This window comes from Dichomitus squalens (assembly GCF_000275845.1).
Source record: "Dichomitus squalens LYAD-421 SS1 unplaced genomic scaffold DICSQscaffold_16, whole genome shotgun sequence".
NCBI lineage: Eukaryota > Fungi > Basidiomycota > Agaricomycetes > Polyporales > Polyporaceae > Dichomitus > Dichomitus squalens.
Window position 1 is genome coordinate 302535 of NW_006766898.1, and position 12474 is coordinate 315008.

The 12474-nt window shown below is 58.6% G+C and overlaps 2 protein-coding genes across 2 annotated transcripts; one reads left to right on the forward strand and one right to left on the reverse strand.

The window, feature by feature from the left end:
• The first annotated feature begins 6279 nt into the window (after positions 1-6279).
• Positions 6280-10390, forward strand: DICSQDRAFT_136973 (L domain-like protein). The gene is made up of 10 exons (XM_007366177.1): positions 6280-6411; positions 6474-6849; positions 7101-7172; positions 7265-7347; positions 7421-7568; positions 7782-7873; positions 8113-8332; positions 8420-8469; positions 8602-8881; positions 9235-10390. The coding sequence occupies exons 2-10, from the start codon at positions 6506-6508 to the stop codon at positions 9842-9844; spliced, it is 1899 nt and encodes a 632-aa protein (XP_007366239.1). The 5' UTR covers positions 6280-6411; positions 6474-6505; the 3' UTR covers positions 9845-10390.
• Positions 10391-11613: 1223 nt separating this feature from the next.
• Positions 11614-12249, reverse strand: DICSQDRAFT_155447 (uncharacterized protein). Its single transcript, XM_007366178.1, has one exon. The coding sequence runs from the start codon at positions 12014-12016 to the stop codon at positions 11648-11650; it is 369 nt and encodes a 122-aa protein (XP_007366240.1). The 5' UTR covers positions 12017-12249; the 3' UTR covers positions 11614-11647.
• Positions 12250-12474: the final 225 nt, after the last annotated feature.

Here is a 12474-nt window from a genome sequence, read left to right on the forward strand (position 1 = left end):
GAAAGGCGGCGATAGCCGTTGCTTGGTACATGACTGGTCCACGACGCCCCGGCAGTCCGCAAACTTCAGTCAACAGACTCAGTTGGTAACGAAACAGCGACGCCCAAGCCGCGCATTTGACAAGGCATTACCATCGGCTCAGTACGGTTCTCAATCTTTCATCAATACGTCGAAGCCAGTCATTGCTGTCTGTCTAATCCCGCTATGGGGAGGATCAACGCAGGCATCCTCCACCGAAACGTGAACATCGGGAGAATGTTCTCATCGATGATGCTCTCTATACGCATCCCTCAGCGAGCTTAGACTACGTGGGTGACACGAATGCATGCTTAAACTACAGCTTGACGTGTTTTCCCGCTCGAAATCCCACCCGTTCGCCATAACACCGGGAATTAAGGACCGTCAGGATGGTGCTGCAAGATCGATAGAGTTGGGAGACAGTGGTTAACTCGGTTCAGCTGTGGGAGGATCCTTGGCACGAACGGTATTGTGAGTCTATAATACGTTAACCAGAGTCATGGGGCGCCGCGAACGAACGGACTTCTCACTTCGCCCAGACTTGCCACCGAGACCACGCTGACATCTCCGCGGACATGACGGTGTGCAGCAGGATGAATGCTCTGGCTGCAGCTCCTGCTACCGAATGGTGGCTGCCCCCGATAGCCACATCCCGTAAGAGGTGTTCAAATGTTCATAGAGAAGTCCCAGTCATACATGCCCCGCGGCATATTGTACCGCGGAGTCAGTCCGCAGCGCCCGGGGGTCGAGCAGCTTAGCACTGCCGAGCGGGTTGATCGTCATAGTCAAGTTCAAGTTGATCGCCACCCTAGGACCACCACGATCAACTCACTCTGATTCACCCTGAGGCACGTGCTCCGTAGAGCGGCGCCCCTTGCAGCGAACGACGGAATGCACGTCCGCAACATGCTTAGGAGCCGAATACATTGCCACAATACTACCAAGATCTGGTGCGAGTCTTGGTGAAACGCCGAGACACTCGGAGGTCGCTCGGGCAAAGTTCTGGGAAGCTAGGATGTTGTAGAGGAATACTACGCCTGGTGTGAGCGATTGAGATGGGTTTCTACCACACGATCTGCATACTGCTATTGCAATAGTATGATCATAGTGCGACCAGATTTGCAAAGTTAGTGAATACCTTCCATACCCACTCCGACCTCGCTTATTGCCGGGGTCCTGCGAGGGAAGCGGCGTTTACTCATGATATGCAGCAGCGATTGGACTCAGAGGAAACCCGTATACGGGAAGTGGTACGGCATACTCACGCTGAGGAACACCATCGCTTCGTGCCTTGGGACATATGCTCATACTCTCCGTCCGCGATGCAGATGCAGAAGTCTTCCGTAATAACCTAAATATTAATAGCCAACTCGATCCATAGCTATAACGTAACCGACTTGAACTCTGCTGGATCCGACACCACCAAGTCCACCTTGCAACCTCGCCGTATGGCACACGGGTACGGCGGGGACGTATGTTAACGTTAACATCACCGTCCGCTTCGCGTGAGGCACAAAATATGGATCCAATAAGCCCCCGCCTCGGCCGCCTGGTGGACCACAAGGCACAAGCGAACGTTGCTGCCCACCATATGCCCAGGGCTGTGAGAGCATGGCACAAAGGAAAGGCGTTCTTTTCGCGACTGCGGAAAAAAGGTATGGGAAGTGCAATCTCATTCCCGCACTTGTTCTCATAGGACCGTACAACGCACCTTCTCAACGCGGAACTGTATCACCCCGCGGCTATCCTCAAGCCTTCTCGCCCAGCCTACCCCGATCTGGTCCTCCGGGCCCAGTCCCACCAATTGACCAGTGCTCCACACGGACGCTCGTTGCCAAACCTTGTGCCCAATGTAAGTAGGCGGTCATGACGGCGTCCCAGGAGGTGGTGCCCCGGAGCTTGAGCTTGATCATGATGAGGCTCATCATATTCGCGAAGAGGATCATCGTCGCAATTCGGAATACATTCAGGGCTGCCGCCTGGCCTATTCATCGCAAACGGCAAGGTCATGAGCTCGTGGAGATAGGATGTATTCGCCCAAACGCTATATCAGGCATCATCCAGGTACCATGGGTGGGCATGCCGGAGCTGGTTGATCTCCCCCGAACCTACTTTGGCCGTGGTGTGGAAAGGATTCGGATATGCTGAGTTGTTGAGGAGACCTTGGGACAGCGATGTGAAAGTGGGACCGGTGATAAGACGATGACTCCACACTACTATCGGTATCGACTCGCCGGTCCACGGCGAAGCCAACTGGTCGAGCTGAATTGAAGGACTCAATTGATTGCTACCCATGCAGACAGCCCGATTGGTTACGTTACCCTCGACGATAGACCTGGCCTGTCTAGTTGATGACCTGTCCTGAATATTGCCACTGCACCCAGCGCTGGGGGTGAGAATTGATCGAGGATCTGGTGAGAAAAAGCGTGGCTTGGGTGACTGCACATCGGAGTAACGGACTGTCATATAGATAGAATATCAGAGCGAGCTCCAGGATGCCTTGATAGGATTGTTGGCTGGATGCCGCAAAAAGTAGACACTCATATTCACGATCTGCTGCGATGTACATGAAAGTTGAATTGCGAATCGTTAACAACGAACGCGGCCGAAGAAGCGAGGAGCTGTCAAATCTAAACAATGCCTCGCGAACGCAAAGATTGCTTACGTCTGATAGAGAATCCGTTGTGGGACAGAAAGGAAGATCGGCTACGGTTGAAGATCAACCGGTTGTCACAAGATGAACTAAGTAGATATGAATCAAGCAGTGGCTTAACCGACCCCCGCCGACGGCTTTGAACGTTACTGATGATCAGGAGAGAGAGAGTCACGGAAACCGAGGCTGTACAACGTGGCGCAACAGGGGGTGGATGCGGACAATGGAAGGAAGACAGCGATGGCTAAGGGGAGGTTGCAAAACAATTCGAGCCAGATGTCACAGGAGAGAGACAAGGACGGAAGCCAACATCGTGCCGAGATCAGCCGCCGCGTTCCAAGCGAATCGTGTCGCACGTGAGAGAACATGACCATCGAGGCGCAGCGGGGGACAAGCATTTCATGTTCATTAGCAGATATGTCAGTGCCAGCATCTGAGCCAGCATCATGAATGATATTCCAATGCCCGTCGACGTCTCAGTCTACGCCAAGTGTCGGCGACGACGTTCAGGCAAGGCAAGTTGACAAGCGCTGAGTTTGGCTGTATTTGCTGGGAGCAAATAGCGCCCAAATAAGGACCCACAGTTGAAGAGCCCCGCGCTCACGTGGTCTGATCCGGCACGCGAGTTGCGCGGTGGAAACTGCTGTGGCTGCTGTTGTTCATGCTCCTGCTCATCATCGTCTCCTCTGGCCGCCCTTGTCTTCGTATCGGGTACTCATTAGCACTCGGTGCTCTAGCGACGCTCGTTATATGTCCTCTGCACAGCCTAAACCTGCCTGGTTGACCGACGAGCTTGCGGATGTCGAGGAATGGATCGATTGGCAAGATGAGGACCAGTCTCTTGGCCCTGACCAGTCTGGCTCCGAACTATCCTTCACCCAACCTCTTGGCTCTGTTCTAGTACGCAACAGTGACCTTGGCTCCTCCGCTGGCACAGCAAGCACGGATGACACTGGTGGTACGTTCATCGTCCGTGAGGAAGTGCCGCCCGTACCTCTCCTCCCCAAGACCCCCGGGAGGAACAAGAAACCCGTGGTCAAGGACTTCTTCAGTCCTCTTGCGCTTGAGAAGATGTTCGAGCCTCCCTCCCCTCCTCAGCAGGCGGCCCCCCTGCCATCAGGCTCACGGGCCACTGCTATTCCTGTTGTTCCATCTCGTCTCTCTCAGGTCCACGTCCCATCGCCCGTGCCTACAATAACTGAAGAAGGCGAGGAAGACCGGCCTGTTTCAGCTGCCACTGTCTCTGTTCACGACCAGGAGGGTCTGAGGGTGGAAGGGCCGCAGAGCCAATTCACTTTCTCCGCTCCTCGTTCGAGTCCCTTCAACCCAGCAGGACCTATCCCAGATGCACAGAGTACTCCTGGACCTGGAAATGCTACTCGCTATCTAAATCCTCCTCCTACAGACCCGCGTCTCCGCCTTTTCCAGTTTCAATATGACACATTCACCCGCGATCACCTATCAGCCATGGTTGATTCCATCGCCGTGAACACACCTTCAGGAGATGGTGGTCCTACCAACCCCAGCAGTCGTCGTACTACACCCTCCGGTCTCTCCCCCGTTGAGGAATCGAGCTTCACCCGTCTCCGCAGTGCCAAACGTGTCAAGCTAAGTCCCGCTAGTGACTTCAGCGGTGATAAGGGAAATGGGGATGGGGCAGCGATCATCATGCGTCCTGTCTCGCGCAGGGACTACGTAGGCGAATCTAAGAATCTTATGGACCAAATTCGACAGGCACGTGACTTCTCGACAGTCTCTACCGTCGCGACTTCGCGGTCACCTGCTGCAGAGCCTGTTCAGACGACAGAAGTGTTTGTAAAGGAGCAGCCACCACTACGTGCGTTGACGACTACTGTAACATGCAATCACTCGTGATCTCATCGCATCTCGTGTTGTAGGGAAACCCTCCTTCCTGGCTGTACCCGACGACGGTTCCAGTAGAGACCCTTCGCCGAATGGTACGACCTCGTCAAGACGGTCTGGATATTCTTCGCTAGGCTACCGACAACAAGCGGCCAGTCTCATGGCTCAAATCAGGAGTGACATGAAGGGATCTAAACGACTCTTCTCTGGGGATACCGAGGCCTCTCACCTCCGCAACGATGATGCCACAGAGGCTTCGTCCATCATCTCCGCAAACACCACGGTCCCGTCTCTCCGCTCCCGCGGCGGCGACACGAACACACTCACGCAACTCCGGAAAGTCAGCGAAGCGCACTCCCAAGGTCGCCGTGTCTCGACTGTGGTTCACAACCGAGTATCCAGTGTAACCCGCGGTAAGCAGCGCGCAGGCCAGAGTCCGCGATCCAGTCCTCGCAAACCGTCTACCGCACGTCACATGCATTCCGCACGACCCTCCGAAGACCTCACGCGGGAGCTGAGTGAAGACATGACCCGGATGTCCATCGGCGAGACCTCGCGCATGCTCTCCCAGTTCCCCGTGCCGCCTACATCAGGCTCGTTCCCTCCGCCAGTCCGGCTCGTCTCGGCATCGCCGTCGACCGCACCGCGCTCGCCGGTCAAGGAGAGTCCGGGACATCTCGCGCCGCCGACCGTGCCAGCCTACCCGTCCTCTTCCGTGCGCGCGGGCCGCAACGAGGACTTAACGCGCTTCGTCTCCTCCAGCACTGCGTCGGGCACTACGCTCACAGCAGGCAGCGCGGCATCTTTCGTCAAGCATGCCGGACCCAAGCAGCTGACGCAGATTACGCCGCAGGACATCGGGGCACTCCCTGAGCGGGTGGGCAAGATGGTCTTCGATCGGGTGATGATGCGATGGGTCAAAGCAACCGCGCTGGCTACGGCCGGGTTGTCCGAGGCGGAGGTGCGCACACGGGTTGGCTCCGGTGTAGGGACCCGAGCTGCGATGGGCATGGGCCCAAATCCTGACGCGGAATTGGACAACGACAACGACAGTGAGGACCCCTTCCGAGATATCGAGAGTCTGCGGGAGGACGAATCGGACGAGCGGGGCGCGATCGGCGAGGGTCCGGCCCTCGACGAAGGGGCTTCGATGACTTTGGAGAAGAGTCGCATAGAGGAGGTCTCGGAGGAGGAGCTCGAGGATGAGGAGGAAGCCGAGCTAACATCCTTCTCGACCGATGGCCCGTCCCAGGACTTCACACAGGACGTTGACATCGATGAAGAAGAAGATGAAGTGGAAACGTCGTATACGGAGAGCGATATCTCTCATGACCGTGAGGGACATACTGGAAGCACAGTGCCCACCGCGACTTTGGACCTTCCACTCGGTAGACCCGCTGTTGGCGTTGGGATCGAAGACGAGGCAACTGCTGAACCAGCGTTCGAAGACACTCCTCCTCGTTTCATCGCCGCAGCCCCGGGCCCTCGCAGCTTCTCCGCCGCGACGCCCAACCCGTCTAGCCAGGTCAATGGCGGGACTAGTAGCGGGGTCACGAACACCCCGTTACCGCGCCCGGCGCTGAAGAGTACGAGCGCGACGCCATTATCGGCCTTGAAGGACCCCAGCCGCGGTCGTATACACACACCTGCGAACAAGAGCGGCCACCGTCGATCGGTCAGTTTCTCAGACGGCAAGCGCGACGGACCCATTGTAGGCATCGGCAGGAACATCCCCACCCCCGATGGTTCTGCGATCGGCGATGAGTACAGTCACCTGGCTTCAGGCTCACGGGCTAGTGATAAGAGCAGTGCCGTCCTGGTCCCGTCTGCGCGGTCTAAGAGGATAGCAGACATGCTCGGGCATCTAGAGGACAGCGGTACGTAGTACAAGGTCCACACGCGTACCGATTACACCCGCTCATACTCCTCATTTGCCCAGACCCAGATGGCGACTCGCCATCGAAAACCAGCATGTCCTCTCGCCCTTCCGCCGACGGACTCGCTCGCCTCCAGCCACGGCGGCCAAGCATAGGACCCGGTGCGCTATCCAGCGGCAGTGCGCCCCGCCAGGTCTCCCGCCGTGTGTCCACCGCTTCGCGGCCGACGCCCAACCTGAGCAGCGCTGCGGGGAACGCGACGTTCTTAACGGAGTGCAGCTTCGGGGTGGCGCACGACAGGCTGGTGCGAGTGATCACAGACGTGCAGCCGTTCGAGCCGTACTGGGAGGAGCTCACCTCCATCGACCTCTCGCACCGCAACCTGGACAGCACGGCGCGCCTCAAGGAGTTCCTCCCGCGGCTCGACAGTCTTTCCCTGTGAGTGATCCATCTCCTCTATCATTCGAAGTGGCACGAGGCGGGGACATGTGAAGGGAAGACGAGCCGTATCGCAGCCCGCCACTCGTTCTCATGGGACGATTGATGAGCGAGACGCAAAGCCCGAAGCCACCGAGAAAGCGGCGGCGGTAAGGGGCCTGTCGGCTGACCTCGTCAAAGGAGATCTGGGGGGAAATGGGCGTTGCCGGCAGAGAGGGCTGACAGCAGCTGACGCCATTTGACACTCGCAGGAACTCGAACCAGCTCTCCTGGCTGAGCGGCGTGCCAGGCACGGTGCGGACACTTTCCGTCGCGTCGAATGTGTACGTACGCTGTGCCCCCGGGTGCTTTGTCGGCGCTAACCCACCTTGCTCGTACTTCGTTCGGTCCCCCGCCCCTCTCTCTCCCTTCCCAGACTGACCGGTGTAACCTCCTTCAGCCACCTGCTGAACCTTGAGAATCTGGATATCAGTCGAAATGAAATTGACTCGCTCCGTCGTAAGTCTGTTCGCCATCCAGCTCTGATTGACGTATTCACGTACGAGGCCACGTTTGATAAATGCCAATACAGAACTGGAGTGTCTGCGACATCTGAGGGAACTACGGGCTGATGGCAACCGGATCGACAGCGTCGACGGCCTTCAGAAGATGGACGGGCTGATCAAACTCAGCCTTCAAGGCAACATCATCCGCTCGCTGGACCTCCACGACTTCAAGTGGTGCGTATACTGACCCCGTCTTATCTGCCCCTACCGCTGCCCCTCCCAGAGCCCGTATCTGGTGGGGAGGTTATGATTGGATGTGGGGCGGTAGACGCATTACATACGGCGCGCTTCTCATGGCTCGCATCCGGCTTGCTTCTGCTGGTCTGATTCAGGGGCGCTCCATTTATCACGTCGAATTACAGAATGCTCACCGATTATGTTTGACAGGACTCGGTTAGAGATGTTGAATGTGAGCCAAAACAGGATTAGCAGCATCAGCGGGCTGGGTTCTGCGCCATCGCTGGTCGCGCTCAATCTCGGTACGTGTCCTTGTTACTTCATCCTTTTGTGGCTGCAAAGCTGCGATTCTAGCCGCCGAGGGCTCCAACAAGAAAGACGCGCGTGCGTGACTTTGACGAGATTGAGCACATTGTGCGCCGCGGGCGAATGCTTAGTGCCTAACCCGACGGCTGCAATGTGCGCTTGCCCCTTGAGCGCAGAGCAGGGCGTTGGGTGGGATTCAACGGTGCAATGCTGATCCGTATTTCCCACCGTGCAGACGACAATCTACTGGGTGGATTCGAGCCGGAGGTGTCGATGCCGCGACTGCGGATCCTGCGACTGAGCAGCAATCGGCTGAACAGCCTGACGGCGGTGCCATTCCCAAACCTGCGGACGTTGTACGCAGACAACGACGCGCTAGGAACGATCGTGAAGGCGTACCGACTGGGCAAGCTGGAGAACCTGAGCGTGCGGAACCAGAGCGGGCGGGCTGGGCTGTAAGTTGGGAGGGCGGCGTTGTTTTCTGCCGCGCCCTGTGCCTTGTCTGGACTACTTGTTCGCTGGATACTGACGGAGGTGCACAGGACGCTGTCGATTCGGGATGTGCGAGATGTGAAGCGCCTGTATCTGTCTGGTGCGTGTTTCTCGTCATATGCGGGGCGTGCGAATCCGGTGGAGGCGCGCGCGGGTACATCGTGTGCTGACCAAGCATTCCTTACACGCGGGTGGATAACCATGAATGGATGAATTGACCGCTGCGCTACAGGCAACCCCCTCAAGGCGGGCTTCTTGTCGGAGCCGTGCTACAACCTGGTCTACCTTGAGCTGGCTGCGTGTCGGCTGATGAAGCTGCCGCAGGACTTTGCGCGGATGGTGCCGAACGTGCGGGTGCTGAATCTGAATTACAATTTCCTGGAGGACGCGGGGCCATTGGAGGGACTGGGGCGGCTGCGAAAGCTGACGATCATTGGGTCGCGGATCAAGGGGGCGAAGCAGCTGATACGGATCGTGCGAGGGATGCACGACCTCGAGATGATTGATTTCAGGTCCGTCTCTTCTCCTCGCTTCCCCATCCCCCCTTCCATTCCCGTAGGGGCGCCTGCTGTGGGAAGCCCAGACGGGGTGGCGCGATTGCTTCCCTGCACGCCTCCTTCCCCCGACCAGCCTTCACATCGAGCGCCCCATCGTCCGCCCCATCCTCTGTGCGCGGGGCTCCGGCGGCCGGCCGGGAGAGGCATGTGGCGTGTGCGGTGTGCAGCCGCCTGCTTCGATGCTACGCGTGTGGTCTCTGTACAGTTTCTGTCATCGTCTTCCCTCCAACGATGGCCCGATGCTGACAATCTGCCCTTTTCCGCTCCCGTGACACTCGTCCGTCGTATTCTCCGCCGCCGCGCTCCAGAATGAATCCCTGCACCCTCGGCTGGTACCTCCCTCTGCTCGTCAAGGACATCCCGGGTGCACTCCAGCCCTCCGACGACGACCGTGCCCCAGTGGAGTCGGCCCCTGTAGCCGGCGGGCGCGCCAACGAAACAAACGTCCTGTCTGCGTCTCGCGAAGACAAGAAGCGACCCCGCTCGGACTCGACTTCGGACATTGGCCCGGCCACCGCGGTGCGCGGATCCTCTCCTCCCGGCCCACACGCGGACAATCACGACTCCGACTCTAGTGGCGGCGGTGGCAGCGGCGGCGGCGGCGGCGGCGACGGCGGCGGCGACGGCGGCGGCGAACTCCGGCCATGGCGCGAGCGCAGCCAGAGCGAGCTCGCCTGGCGGGAGCTGGACGCCAAGTTCCGCAGGGACCTACCGGACGAGGCATACGTCGGCCGCCTCGCCTACCGCGGCCTCGTCATGCGCGCCTGCCCCAAGATCGTCATGCTCGACGGCATCCACGTCGAGCGCAAGGAGCGCGACAAGGCCGAGCGTCTCCTTCGCAGCATCTTTGGCGCAGGCAAAGCCAAGGATGCCGGCTTGTCCGGCGTCGGTATCGAGCTCGAGGGCGGTAGAAGCTAGCGTATCTCCTGCATACGCCCCTCCCATTCATCCTCACCGTGCCCACACTTTGCGGCGTGTCCGGCAAACGTAAACGTGCGCCCTAAGGGCTCGTGCTATCTCAGGGCTGCACGGCCGTGAGCTCCCAATTCCCGGCGTCCGTGCTGGCCACCTCCAAGGAGCGAGCAGGGGCCACCGTCAACATCTGATTTCCCGACCTGCAATGCAACCATCGCTGCGCCGCGCGCACGGTATTCGTGCTCGCTCCGAAGTGCCCGCTGCAGGGAACGGCACGCTTCTGGCAACGCTGCGTGCGCCACGTCCATCTCCCTAGATATCATGCCGGATAGCGACGCACCAAGATGCGAGCGTGCCCGCGGGTCCGCCACGCTGTGTGCACTACAGCCGCCCGTCTGTCATTTCTTGCATGCTCAGTGCTGGTCACCACGGTGCTCTGGACACCATGTTCGTTCCGCGAGCATCTACCGCGCACGTCCGTAAACTACCTACCGCATCGCGTTAGTTACCTGTTATGCATCTCGTCGCCGGTGTATATACCACACTACGTTACAACACATCTCGCTTTGTCGCTCTTTGCGGGGAACCATCCCTCCTGTTGCGCGCGCCCTGGCGTTTCAGACCAAAAGCGTGGGTCTTGCCCCCCCTGTCCGACTCCGGCGGGACGATCCTGTACACTCTTCGACTCAGACGTCCTCTGTCAGGTACTGCGGGCCTACTTGAACCTGCACAGCCCTTGAGAGTGTGTTGCTCGGTAACGGAAAGCGGCGGACCGCCATTCGCTTCTCGCCGGCGTCGTGGTCAACTAAATGCTGCTATACCCTAACTGTGCATAACCCTCTAGTCATGCATCTTGCTCAAGCCCTCTGCAGGTGCAGCCAATCGTGATGTCCGCGATCACCACGGCTGAATAGCACACCGCGCCTAACCCTACCCCTAGACAGGCCAGTACAAACTACCTCATAATGCACAGGGCGTCTAGCCTCTTTTTTTGTCATGTGTGAGGAATTCCTATGAGACAGAGGAATGCTCCCTCTGTACTGTGCACCCTTACAGACCTTGCCGGACGCTATGCCTTATCAATGACCATGCGCCGAGGTCACCTTCATGCCCTAATTGTAATGTAATGGGCGCCCTGATGCATTGTGAGGTAGTCTACTGTAGTTTATTGTACTCCCGCTCCGATCCGAAGCCGCGCATTTCGGTTCTTCTTCACCGCCCTCGCTCACTCCTGCGTCTACCAGCCGTGGAGGGAAGTTTTCTACCAGCTGTGGAGGGAAGTTTGCTGCCAACCGCGATAACTTACCGATCATCAGGTGCAGGATGCGCCTGCCGCCGACCAGGCCCGGGTCCTTGCTCGCCTCCCGGTCCAATTCAAATACGTAGGCAACTAGACAGGCCACCCCGCGGCTTGGGGAACAAGGGCCTTAACGGTGGGGTGCTCCGCTTGGCGATATCTGACGGTCCAGCCCTGTTTCAAGCAACGAATTCCTAGCTCGGAGAATCCGAAGGCGAACGGATAAGGGACATGTACGGGCATCCGTGCGCATCCGCATCCATTAATGCGCGCCGGCGTTGTTGGAGGTTCCATGCCAGCAGGAGCAATCCCGCGCCGTAAACCGAGCTCGTTCCCTCCGTGATGGCGTGATACGATGGCGCAGCAGTGCCAGGACCTGTAATCCGCCCATGTTCCACCACAAGTTGCGGGTTGAGATCGCAGGTGCGCCCGCCGTCCCATTCCTCGGGGGCTGCGCATGCGCCGACGGTGTACCATGCCTCGTCGCAGGACCGCCGACAACCGGGTCGTCATGGCCGGGCGTGCGTGTCTCCCAAGTCCGCAAAGCGCGAGTGCTCCCTAGGGACGCTGGCGCTAGCATGCACCAACCAACCAAGCACGTCCACACGCCTCCGCATGGCCAGACCCCGGTCCGCAGTCGGTGCAGAGTTGGCCGTGCCCTCCGGGCGCGGTCGCGCTGAGGTTAACTTTTCCGCGACCCTTCGGAGGCCACGCCAGAGACGGATTGGTCGTGGAACGAGCATGTGAGTGACAGCCAGAGGGTACACCGCAAGTCGCAAACCCTGTGACCCTCCGAAGTCTTTCTTCCGTGAAGGCATCTCGGTGGCGTGCGCTGCTGGGGACTTCTGATACGCAGTCTGCTCGCGCTCGCCGCGCATCCTAGCCGAGACCGCAGGCCGTTCGGAGAGGTGCGGAAACTGGCCACCAGAAGCCTGATAATCCCATACCGTCTCTTCGCGGCTTGAGAGAAGTCATCAGGTCACCGGGCTGGACGGTGCTGCGTATATGGCCTCGGTGAAACCATCGTATAACGCCTCTTCCTGCCCAATCTCTCCTGATGCCTTCCTGTGGATGGATGCGGTGCCGGGGAGCCTTCGGTGCGCCACGTCTGTGGGCATGAAACTGTATGAGTACAAACCTGGTAGAACCATAAGCACTGTTTGGTACGCATCGTCAAGAAATGGAAGAAGGCGGTAACGGAGTTTCACAAGGGTCGTGGCACTAGTCCGTCGTTCCCGGCATCTGAACGGTACAGGGCTCGTCATAGCTCGTCTCGTGGGGGACCGACATCGGTCGGACTGACTTTCGAGGAGCGAGTTGCCTTACATACCTGGTC